The sequence below is a fragment of the Mesoplodon bidens genome (genome assembly GCF_964165515.1).
Source record: "Mesoplodon bidens genome assembly, chromosome: Y".
NCBI classification, from domain to species: Eukaryota; Metazoa; Chordata; class Mammalia; order Artiodactyla; family Ziphiidae; genus Mesoplodon; species Mesoplodon bidens.
Window position 1 is genome coordinate 44,656,619 of NC_138180.1, and position 11,637 is coordinate 44,668,255.

An 11,637-nucleotide genomic window follows, 5' to 3' on the forward strand; every position below is an offset into this window, starting at 1 on the left:
TTTCAACAAACAGAACATGTGAAGGCGCTTCTATTCATGGGGAAACCCTCAGACAGATGAAATAAGGGGAGATACTTGAGATGATTTTTCAGGGGGCCATATGACAGGTCAAAATACACATCAGTTTTTTGAAAACAAGATTTACATTGTGCTGCAGGCACCAGCAGGCTGCACCAGGGTCTTAAAACTGCTGTCCTAAAGGTAGCTGTTGAGATTGGGTGAGAGGGTCATAGGCTGAGAAGTTATGAAACCATGGTGTACTTGTGACAGTTTAAAAATTTCTTCTTCTTTGTTTCTTCCTTTTTTTTTTTAATTTATGGTTTTTGGAGTTTGTGATTTTACTGCAGAATTTTGAAAATGCTTAGGACACTTTTTGCCAGCCTAATCATTGGTAGAGGGACAAAAGTTTGGAGTTCCCATTCCATCATTTGTGCTGATATTATTTCTCAAACTTTGAAATTGACATTTCTTTATTTGTTGACCTTACGAATTTTCTTCACGTTTACGGATGATTGATGTATTTAATTATTGAATTGTGCATTATTTTCATCTGTACTTTTGTCTGAATATCACTTTTAACCATCACACTCTTCATTTTCTCCTTTAGGGCACATAAATGCTGAAGTAAAGTTTATGTGAAAGACATTCTTAACTCTACATCCCATCCTTAGTCCTGACCCACACCCTCCTGTCTCTTCTTTTCAGGTTGTGCGCACAAATCAGTGTGCAGGAGAATTTGTCATCACTTTTCCTCGAGCTTACCACAGTGGCTTTAACCAAGGCTACAACTTTGCAGAGGCCGTCAACTTTTGTACTGCTGACTGGGTGAGTCTGGAATGGATGGGTTTGCAGATAGAAAACTGTAAAGAATATGAGTAGAGGTTATTGTGGAGAAGGTAAGCACTCTGGTCTCCAGATTCTCTAACATAGTCTTGAACTGCTTACAGCTGCCTGCTGGCCGCCAGTGCATCGAACACTACCGCCGACTTCGGCGTTACTGTGTCTTCTCCCATGAGGAGCTCATATGCAAAATGGCTGCTTTTCCAGAGAAGTTAGACTTGAACCTGGCTGTGGCTGTGTACAAGGAGATGTTCATTATGGTGCAGGAGGAGCGACGTTTACGAAAGTCCCTATTGGACAAGGTGCGTGGTGGAGAACAGAACTCAGGGATTCAGTGAAGTAGACTAAGGATGGGAGACATAGACAGAAATTGAGTAAGAATTCTCTTCCTCATCTCTAAGTCATACATTTTGAAGATGAAGAAAAACTATATTTGTTTATATTTTTTTCTTCCAATTTCTCTACAGCTGTCCTTACAAGGTTGAGCCCACAGCAGGGCTCAGTGTTGGCTGAGGTGGGGTGTCCACAACCCTGCTCCTAGTCTTTACAGTATATGTGGGTTGAACACCCCCAGGGCATCACGGAGGCTGAGCGAGAGGCTTTCGAGCTACTCCCAGATGATGAACGCCAGTGCATCAAGTGCAAGACCACATGCTTCCTATCAGCCCTGGCCTGCTATGACTGCCCAGATGGCCTTGTCTGCCTTTCCCACATCAATGACCTCTGCAAGTGTTCCAGTAGCCGGCAGTACCTGCGGTGAGTATGGGGCCTACTTGGAGGACACAGAGGAGTTTATAGAACTGGGCCAGATGTGCTTTTCTTTGCACCATTCCCCCAGGTATCGTTACACCTTGGATGAGCTCCCCGCCATGCTACATAAGCTGAAGGTTCGCGCCGAGTCCTTTGACACCTGGGCTAACAAAGTGCGAATGGCCCTAGAGGTAGAGGATGGCCGGAAGCGGAGTAAGTGATAAGAGGTGGAACAACCCAAGGGCAAGTGCTGTTTCTTTAACTTCAGCACTCCCAACCTTTCTTTTCCAGCTGTTCATAATACTGCCTACCTCTTGAAACTTTAACTCTCTCTCCAGGCTTTGAAGAACTAAGGGCACTAGAGTCTGAGGCCCGTGAAAGAAGGTTCCCTAACAGTGAGCTGCTTCAGCGATTGACAAACTGCCTGAATGAAGCAGAGGCTTGTGTCTCCCAAGTGTTGGGTCTGGTCAGTGGCCAAGAGGTCAGGTATGTTAGAGAAAAGAGCTAAAAAGGATGGGCAGTATGTGAAAATCGGTAAGAAAAAATGGGTAGACCGTAAGTGAAGAATCCAGGTAACAAAAATTAATATGTTATATATCTGTGTATATATGTTATATTTATTGGTGACCAATAGTTATAATCTAGTTGACAAGGCATGGATTCAACATAGGGTGACTTACAGTGAGAACTTATTAAGACATGAAAACAATGGGATATGAACAACAAACCATTGAAAATAGGCAACTTCAAACATAATATGTCATGAATGGGAAAATTGTAGTCCTGACCTATCAACAAATTTCATAAAGATATTCAACCACTGGAATTTCCACAAAATTTATGTTTTTCTATGTAGGTAGATAAAATTTTAGAATTTGGAAGAAATCCTCACGTTGTGTTTACATAACTGGTTGCAGAAGTGTATGATTAACTGATATACACCTACTTCTCTGACTGAAAAATTAACTTAGTGATTATTTATATACTTTTGCTTTATAAATTTTAGGTAAAGGAAAAATAGGAGCTATTAATCAGAATGTCAGAGTCATTTTTTTTTAACTTGAAGTTTTTAAAAAGTTAAAGGTAGTAGAGGTGATTCCCTTCTTGTAGATAACTTGTTTCCTTTTCCTACTTCAAAAGAAATAAAAACTTTCACACCTTGACAAGGGATACTCATGCTCACTGGCCTTGACTACTGCTCATATACTGCTGGCTGTTTACTTTTATGTCCTCCTTATTCTACATTTAGATCTCCTTATATGTCTTAACTGAATACTACAGCAAATAAGTTATCTAGGGACCATCTCATATTTTTGTCATGTCCAGAAAAACTCTGTATTTATTTTCACTCTTCTAACTAACGACACTCACCCTAGACCCCAAACTATTAAATTTCCTCAAAAACTTAGACTCTCTCACTTAGGTTATCTCCAGTCTCTTCGTTAACAGTTTCTGTCAGCTGTCAGTTGTCCTCAAGTCTTTTTTATCTTAACTTATTAGTTCACAGTACCAATTTAGAAAATGACTTTGGAAGCATTACTATACATGGAAGAGAAATAAGGATGATGGGTTTCTCATGAATGCATGAAATATGGACTTTGCAGGTTCATTCAGTGAATTCTTTCTGCCTGATTCCTGCAGGATTGAAACACCACAGCTGACCCTGACTGAGCTCCGGGTCCTTCTTGAGCAGATGGGCAGCCTCCCCTGTGCCATGCGTCAGATGGGGGTTGTTAAGGTGAAGAGGGACGTGGCCTGGAATCCTTGTTAACATCAGATACTAGCAGAGTCTAAGATGCTAGGAAGGTGTGAGAACTGATTGTTCTAAGTAGTTCCTTATAATACATCTTTCTTAGAAGCTATGGAGATGGCTGGTCCAACAATGTCTATCCTGACAGCTTACAGTACAAAGTGATATCCTCCAAACAAAAGTTACTATACATACTAAGCAGAGGGCTACATGAAAGACTCCTGGCATTGGAGAACCTGAAGGGGGTGGGAAGTTTTTTTTTTTTACTTTAAAGTGTCAGGAAGCTTTCTAGAAGAGTAAGATGGTATTAAAGTAGGCCAAAAAAAAAAAAAAGTAAATTCCAAATAATTAAAGGAGAAGCAGAGGTATTTATGGTAAATAAATGAGTTGATATCAAGCAGGCCATGTCTTAGGACATCACTGAAGATAAGTGGGAGCACAACAAGGCCAGCTGGTTGAGTATCAGTATGAATAAAGAATATGTTTGTTATTCAATTCCTCTGCAGGATTTCCTGCAGCAGGTGGAGGACTACCAAGCTGAGGCCCGGGAAGCCCTGGCCTCACTGCCAGCCAGTCTGGGGCAACTGCAGTCCCTGTTGGAAAGGGGGCAGCAGCTGGGTGTGGAAGTGCCTGAAGCCCGTCAGCTCCAGCAGCAAGTGGAGCAAGCACGATGGCTAGATGAAGTAAAGCAAGCACTGGACCCTTCGGCCCAAAGGGGCTCCCTGGTCATCATGCAGGGGCTGTTGGTTACAGGTGCCAAAGTAGCTTCCAGCCCTTCTGTGGACAAGGCCCGGGCTGAGCTTCAGGAGCTGCTGACCATTGCAGAGCGCTGGGAAGAAAAGGCTCATTTCTGCCTGGAGGCCAGGTGGAGCCCACACTTTTTTCATATTACTGTAACTCAAAGTCTTTGTAGTTTGGGGGTGACCCTAAGTATGGCTTCTAATGCACGACTCTGGTACCAGAGTCCCAGTTACCCATCCAGTAAACTATAAATGATTAATATGACATGTCATACAGTCCTATAGATATTTTACTGTTTAAAGGCAATAACTAAGGAAATTCTCCTGGCCTGAGTTTATTCTTGGGTGAGAGACTCTGGACATGACTTCTAAAAGAGTCACATGTTTACTTCAGTGTTTAGAGAGTTCCTAAGAATTGGAGAATTGTTGCTCACTTTCTCTGTCAAAGTTTTCATTGCCTCTGATTTTGCCAAAGAAATCTAGGACTAGAAAAGAACCCAGTATATATATACATTAAGGATTGGTTCTTTTTTCCCCAAACATTTTTAGGCAGAAGCATCCACCAGCTACACTGGAAGCCATAATTCGTGAGGCAGAAAACATCCCTGTTCACCTACCTAACATCCAGGTACTCAAAGAGGCTCTGACCAAGGCACAGGCTTGGATTGCTGATGTGGATGAGATTCAAGTGAGAACCTTGTTTCTTTTCCTACCTCAAACATTCAGCTAAAAGAAGGACACTTCAGTCTTAGTCTCAGTTGGGTTGTGCTAGAAAGTGGAAGCTGCAGGTTGAAGGGCACCCTTAAGGAACTAAGGATATCAGCATGAGAACAGGTGAAAGGGAAGCACATGCACGGGCCTAGAGCAGAGAGTATCAACGTAGAAGGTGCCAGACAAAGCAAAGCAGAACAGAACAAGTGGCCTGTTAAGTAGGTGTTTTTTCCTAAACTGGTGAAACTAGGAGTTCTGATAGAAAAGTTGTTGCTATCCCTCTTTTTCCTCCAGAATAGTCTATAGATTGTTATCATGACTGTGCAGCATGAAATTAAACATTGGTCAGCATGTCTGCACTTAGTAGTTTTTGACATTACTCAGCTGAGCTTTTCTCTTGCCCCTATCCCAGAATGGTGACCACTACCCATGCTTGGATGATTTGGAGGGCTTGGTAGCTGTGGGCCGGGACCTACCAGTAGGGCTGGAAGAGCTAAGACAGCTAGAGTTGCAGGTACTGACAGCACACTCCTGGAGAGAGAAGGCTTCCAAGATGTTCCTGAAGAAGAATTCATGCTACACGTTGCTGGAGGTGCGTCCTGTGACTGTGAACCACACCAGTCATCTCCCTGGCCTTGCTATTGTGACATGACTCACATGAGAACATGGGACCTTGGAGGGTCCTGGGAGGAGAGGAAAGTGGGTGTGAGGTGGGGAAATCCTGACTTCTCTGCTGTATGCCTCAGGTGCTTTGCCCATGTGCAGACACTGGTTCAGACAGGACCAAGCGCAGCCGGTGGATGGAGAAGGAGATGGGGTTATATAAATCTGATGCAGAGCTGCTGGGACTTTCCGCGAAGGACCTCAGGGACCCAGGCTCTGTGGTAAGGAACTTGGGCACAGATGGGGTGAAGAATCTGCCTGCAAGTGTCTCAGCTGTGTGACTGTAGGTAGGCCACTTGCTCCCTGAGCATTACTACTCGTGGTTTGTGGTGTTAATGGCACCAGAAGAGGGAGGGGGTAGAGTGCTGATCTACCATTCTTCTATATCCTGGGCCTGGCAGATTATGGCCTTCAAGGAGGGGGAACAGAAGGAGAAGGAGGGAATCCTGCAGCTTCGTCACACCAACTCCTCCAAGCTCAGTCCATCAACCACAGCCTCCTCTGCAACCTCCATCTGTGTGTGTGGGCAGGTGCCAGCCGGGGTGGGGGCTCTTCAGTGTGACCTATGTCAGGAATGGTTCCATGGGCGATGTGTGTCAGTACCCCGCCTCTTCAGCTCCCCGAGACCCAGTGCCACCTCATCACCACTGCTGGCCTGGTGGGAGTGGGACACGAAATTCTTGTGTCCACTGTGCATGCGCTCACGGCGCCCACGCCTGGAAACCATACTGGCACTGCTGGTAGCACTGCAGAGACTGCCTGTACGGCTGCCTGAGGGTGAGGCCCTGCAGTGCCTCACAGAGAGGGCCATTGGGTGGCAAGGTCGTGCCAGAGAAGCTCTGGCGTCTAAGGATGTGACTGCTCTGTTGGAACGGCTGGCTGAGCTTCGCCAGCAGCTGCAGCTTGAACCCACACCCAAGGATCCCCATACCTGCTCTTCAGCTGCTGTCTCTGACCGTCTCAGAAAAGGCAATGGCAAGGAGATGACCAAGGTTAGCAGCTGAGTGCCAGCTCTTGTCCTTAAATTTCAGTCTCCTCTCACTACCCATATTTACTATGCAGCCCTGTTTTTGTTCTTGAATTTTCAGTCTCCCTTGGTCTAGCCTCCCTGCCCCATTCATGTTGTGCAGATCCCTAGACTTTCCACTTCTATAAACTTGTGTCTGCTTTCCTGTTCCAGGAGGTGGAAGATCCCATGCTTGGTGTTGGGGGAGGAATAATAGGGCCCGGTTTTTCTGTTATTGTGACTCATCCTTGCTCTCATTTGCAGGTCCAGGGGTTGCTGGAGAACAGAGACAGTGTAAGCAGTCCTGAGAAGGTAGCTGCCGGGTATGACTCACATAAGACAGGTATGTCTAAGTGTGGGTAGGCTGTTGAATAGATACTACCAGAATAATCCATGTGGTCCTTGGCTTTGTCAAGGTGTTGTGGATCAGACAGGGCAGACTCTAATGCAGCCTGTCTCCACATGCCCCAGACTTGGAACAGCTCTCCTCAGTACTGCCTCAGTTGATTGGCCCTGTATTGGAACTGCCTGAGGCAACTAGGGCCCCCCTGGAGGAGCTCATGTTGGAGGGGGATCTCCTTGAGGTGACTCTGGATGAGAACCACAGCATCTGGCAGCTGTTGCAAGCTGGGCAGCCTCCAGACCTAGCACGGATCCGCACGCTTCTGGAGGTGATGTGGTGGGGTGAAGGCCACAGCCAGGAGATCAGACCAAGTAGGCAGAAATTCCAGGCCTGGCCACTGACCCACAACTCCTTTCTGCTTGTCTGTGTATTATTCTAGCTGGAGAAGCCTGAGCATCAAGGAAGTCAGATAAGGGGCCAGGTACTTGAGAAGCGACAGCGGCGGCAGCGGAAAGTAGATCTGGGTAGAAAGAGTGAGCGTATTGTTCAAGAAGAACCGGAGTCAAAAAAGGCCCGGAGTTCACAGATCAAGCCTGAGGAGGGCCAAGACGAAGAAGAGTTTCAGGAGGGAACAGATTGTGAAAATATATTCATGACACCTCCTGCAGAGCGTAACCCTATCTTGAAAGGGAACCAAAATAACTTACAAGAGAATGATTCAACTTCTACAACACCATTTCATTCTTTAACACCTTTGGTACACCTGTCGTACCCTGAGCAGCAAGAGTTGTGACAGTAACACAAGATTTTTGTTTAATACCACTGCTTCCTGGACCTTCGTAGGTCCTATACCTTCTTTTCTATCTAGGATTTGTCACTTCAGTTTTCAAATCCTAACTCCTAAAGGTGATGTTTTTTAAGCTCTGTTCCTATGGATAACACCGTTTCCCAGCAACATTACTGTGACTAGCATACAGGGAGATATTTCCTAAACCACTTTTTTTCCTAGACTGGTGCAAATAAAACTTGAGAAAGGCAAATGTCTCATTTTTTTTCTCTTCCTGTATTCCTCTTTTTTTCCTCTTATATCTTTAAAATATTTTGGTGCTTAAAGTCTTTTTCCAACTTCATCCTACCTCCTTTTCTTTTCTCACCTTAGTTCACATTGTAATAAAAGACATTTACGATGTAATTATTTGGTAAGGCCAAAAAGAATAGAGCAAAACAAATTGTTGGTTAGAGCTGTTGTCTATGTTTAATTTATTTACTTAGAAATAAAACACCACCAGGTGTGTTTTGAAACTGCAGGTCTTTTTTTGCACTTTTGGGAATACAAGAAAAGTGAAGGTCTGAGATTTGGAAATGTATAAATTTAGTTTTAAAATGCATAATGTCTTTCTTGGTAGGGGTGAAGGACTTAATTGTATAAGGTGTTAGACTTAGGTCAAGGTTCACTTTTTTCCTCAAGTATGCCAGTTTCAGCACCATTTACTGAAAAGTTATTTTCTTGCTTTATTATCATTATGTCAAAAAGTGTTGCTTCCACTGTGTGTCTGTGTTTTGATCTATTCCATTATGTCTGTCCCTTTGGCAATATTCCATTGTCTTCATTAACGTAGCTTTTAGGAAGTTTTACATTAAGGTAGAGTGGTTCCTCCCACTTCATTCTTTTTCAAATTGTTCTAGTAGCCTAGAACCAATCTGTTTTTCCATATACAGTTGGCTGTGAGTTCTGTTTCTTATAGATTTGAAGTTGAAAATGTTACTTGTTCAGGTTTTCCTGTGCTTTCAAATGATAAATACAACAACTCATCTAATAGCATTTTTTGTAAGATTTCAATGAGACCAATGTGTAAATATCTCAGGCAAGACCAGTAGGAGACCTTTAATCAGTTTGTTTTTCTTGTTTCTCTCTAAGGGGTCTAGTCATATAGATGCTGTTGTACTATTACTCCTTTCCAGTAATCTAATTCTGTCAACCTGGTTTGAATGTCTTAAGTCAATGCTGCTCCCTCTCTTCCTGCTGACCCCAACCAGTGTAGACTTTGAAATTTCATGCCTTTAATCACTGCCACCCTCTTTATTCTCTTCCTTTTTCTTCTTTATTCTAGCAGGTGATCCTAAAGTATAGCTTTGTTACTGGGAAACCAAATCATAGTCTGCTTCCCCCAGTTTTACCTTTTTCACTTGTGCAAAAAAAAGAAAAAAAGTGATATCCTCTTGCAGCATAAGGATCCGGTAAAATAGAATGTCTTGTGATATTTTATCGAAGTAAAAGAATTATTTCTTAAGCTTTTGTGTCTATCCTCTTCCCCTGCAGTGTGGCAAAAAGACCTATGACTCCCCATGGGCCTCAGAAATTTTGTATTTTCTAAAGAGTGTCTTCTAAATACAGCATCTGCTCCCTGTATTTGTTCCCTCACAGTTTACATATGCAGCTGACCGTTTTGAGAATTAACATTTAATGGAAAATACTGATAATGTAGTGAAAGAGTTGAGCATCTGCCTGCAGAGTAGAACTATGCGACCTAGCAATCCCACTGCTGGGAATGCCCTGAGAAAACCATAATTCAAAAAGTCGCATGTACCCCAGTGTTCATTTGCAGCACTATTTATAATAGCCAGGACATGGAAGCAACCTAATGTCTGCGTCCACTGACAGATGAATGGATAAAGAAGATGCGGTGTATACACACAATGTAATGTTACTCAGCCATAAAGAGGAATGAAATTGGCTCATTTGTAGAGATGTGGACGGACCTAGAGACTGTCGTACAGAATCAGAGAAAACCAATATATTAACACATATATGTGGAATCTGGAAAAGTGGTACAGATGAACCAGTTTGCAAGGGATAAATAGAGACAGGTGTAGAGAACAAATGTATGGACACCGAGGTGGGAAAGTGAGAATTGGGAGATTGGGATTGACATATATACACTAATATAGATAACCTACTGTGTAGCATGGGGAGCTCCACTGTACAGTAGAAACTAACACAACATTGTAAAACAACTATACCCCAATTAATTTTTTTTTGAAAAAACTACGTTAACTCATATGGAACCGAGAAAAATGGTACAGATGAGCTTATTTGCATGACAGGAATAGAGACGCAGACGTAGAGAACGGACGTGAACACAGTGCGGGAAGGGGAGGGTGGGACGAATAGGGAGATTAGGTTTTACATATATACACTACCACGCGTGAAACACAACTAGTGGGAACCTGCTGTATAGCACAGGGAGCTCAGCTCGGTGCTCATATATAGCTAATTCACTTTGTTGTACAACAGAAACTAACAACATTGTAAAGCAACTATACTGCAATTGACTGGACACAGATTAAGAAGTGCCAAAACCATGGTGCGTTAATAGAAAAGACACAGAAGGACTCGAGTAGATACTCAGTTAATATATGGTAAAAACAAGGTATTGGCTAGAAAAAAAATAGGATTATGAGTGCTCTGGATATTCCCTTTTAAAGCTGGTGATTTGGAACCTCCCTTTAGTACTTTTAATATCTGTCTGTAAATCCGAGTTAAGGCAATGATTGGAAGAGTGTTTCCTCTGTCATCTGGCAGATGACCAGTCAGGCCTCTTCGTTAAGACTTATGGATCTGCCAGGCACTGATTCATTGTTCTGTTACATTCTGCTGTCTCTTTGGAAATTAACCCTACAGAGAATGAAAAGAGAAATTCATGTCTTCGGCACATACACTGAAAGGTTCTCTTCAGTGTTGCATTGCCTCTGTAGGATGCAGGGGTGGGGATGATGATCTCTTGCCTTCATATGGCTTAAATCTTCGGTCACAGAAGTGGTTCACTAGCAATTTCCCGTATGTACTGGAAGACTTGTTTGGTCCTCAGTGTTCTGGGCTGTGCACTCAGAGCCACAGAAGCACGTGTACACATGCAGAGCTGGCGAGTTGAGATGTTGGGTGGATGTCCATCAAGCTGGACATCTAGGAGTATATGGCATGACCCAAGTAACATCACTCCAGGGCAAGATGCTATTTGTATAAGGTCCCAGCGAGTCACTGTAGCTCAGGACATCTATTTCCATCCAATATCCACTGAGTTCGTCTCAAATCCTAAAAGAGCAATTGCCCCGTTAGCTTTCCAACAGCCTTCCCAGCTCGGGTCAGTCTGTACTGCATCCCACCTCCTTTTGGATCCATAACCTATGAAGGATCTGGACAGAACTTTGAGGCGACCAGTATAGTCTCATGTGCCTAATTAAAATGGCTATCAGGGAATCGAATAAACTTCTACCACTATGATCCATGGATTATGCTGATGGGAAGCATTCTCGGATCATTTTCAAAAACCCTAGGGAAGAAAAGAGATTAGTCCATAAACTCAAAACGGAAGCAAATTTCAGAGTTGTGCTTTGTTTACAACATAGAGACCCGAGTAAGTTCTTTTTTAATCAATATATTGTGTTCTATTTGATCAACATATTTCCAAACCACTAATATAGGGCCGTTTAATACCATCTTGCTTATGTCACACACCTGTGCACATTTCCCTCTCACCTTTTAGTAGAACAAAGATTCAAAAATGCCGAGGTCTATTACAGCAATCTTAAGGGCGCAAACGGTAACTCTGATATTTTACTGAAATGCTTTGTTTGGAGTCTGAGATTCATTGTTCAGTTTTCTCTGTCAGAGACAATGAAATAACACCTGTTTTGTTTTCAGGGAAAGAAAAAGTGTTCTGTTTCTGTGAAATAATTTCAAATTTAGTTTGTGGCCTCTCTTTTAAATGTCAAGAAGAATAAAGATTGGGAGACAATGCACCATAATGTTGATGCTCTGAAAAAAGATATTTCT

At 43.1% G+C, this 11,637-nt stretch overlaps 1 protein-coding gene across 7 annotated transcripts in view; it reads left to right on the plus strand.

Moving 5' to 3' along the window:
* Positions 1-7,925, plus strand: part of LOC308609613 (lysine-specific demethylase 5C-like) — a 45,714-nt gene extending 37,789 nt beyond the window's left edge. For 6 of the 7 annotated variants that reach the window (XM_081223324.1, XM_081223326.1, XM_081223328.1 and 3 more), the window contains 14 exons: positions 706-825; positions 948-1,142; positions 1,415-1,596; positions 1,679-1,803; positions 1,929-2,076; positions 3,232-3,328; positions 3,847-4,205; positions 4,630-4,768; positions 5,204-5,383; positions 5,538-5,675; positions 5,856-6,446; positions 6,725-6,803; positions 6,932-7,131; positions 7,243-7,925. In XM_081223324.1, the coding sequence (XP_081079450.1) occupies positions 706-825; positions 948-1,142; positions 1,415-1,596; positions 1,679-1,803; positions 1,929-2,076; positions 3,232-3,328; positions 3,847-4,205; positions 4,630-4,768; positions 5,204-5,383; positions 5,538-5,675; positions 5,856-6,446; positions 6,725-6,803; positions 6,932-7,131; positions 7,243-7,596 (2,907 nt within the window). In that variant the 3' untranslated portion in view covers positions 7,597-7,925. The remainder of the gene's footprint in view (positions 1-705; positions 826-947; positions 1,143-1,414; positions 1,597-1,678; positions 1,804-1,928; positions 2,077-3,231; positions 3,329-3,846; positions 4,206-4,629; positions 4,769-5,203; positions 5,384-5,537; positions 5,676-5,855; positions 6,447-6,724; positions 6,804-6,931; positions 7,132-7,242) is intronic. The other variant, XM_081223330.1, reaches the window with a different exon arrangement.
* The last annotated feature ends 3,712 nt before the right edge of the window (positions 7,926-11,637 follow it).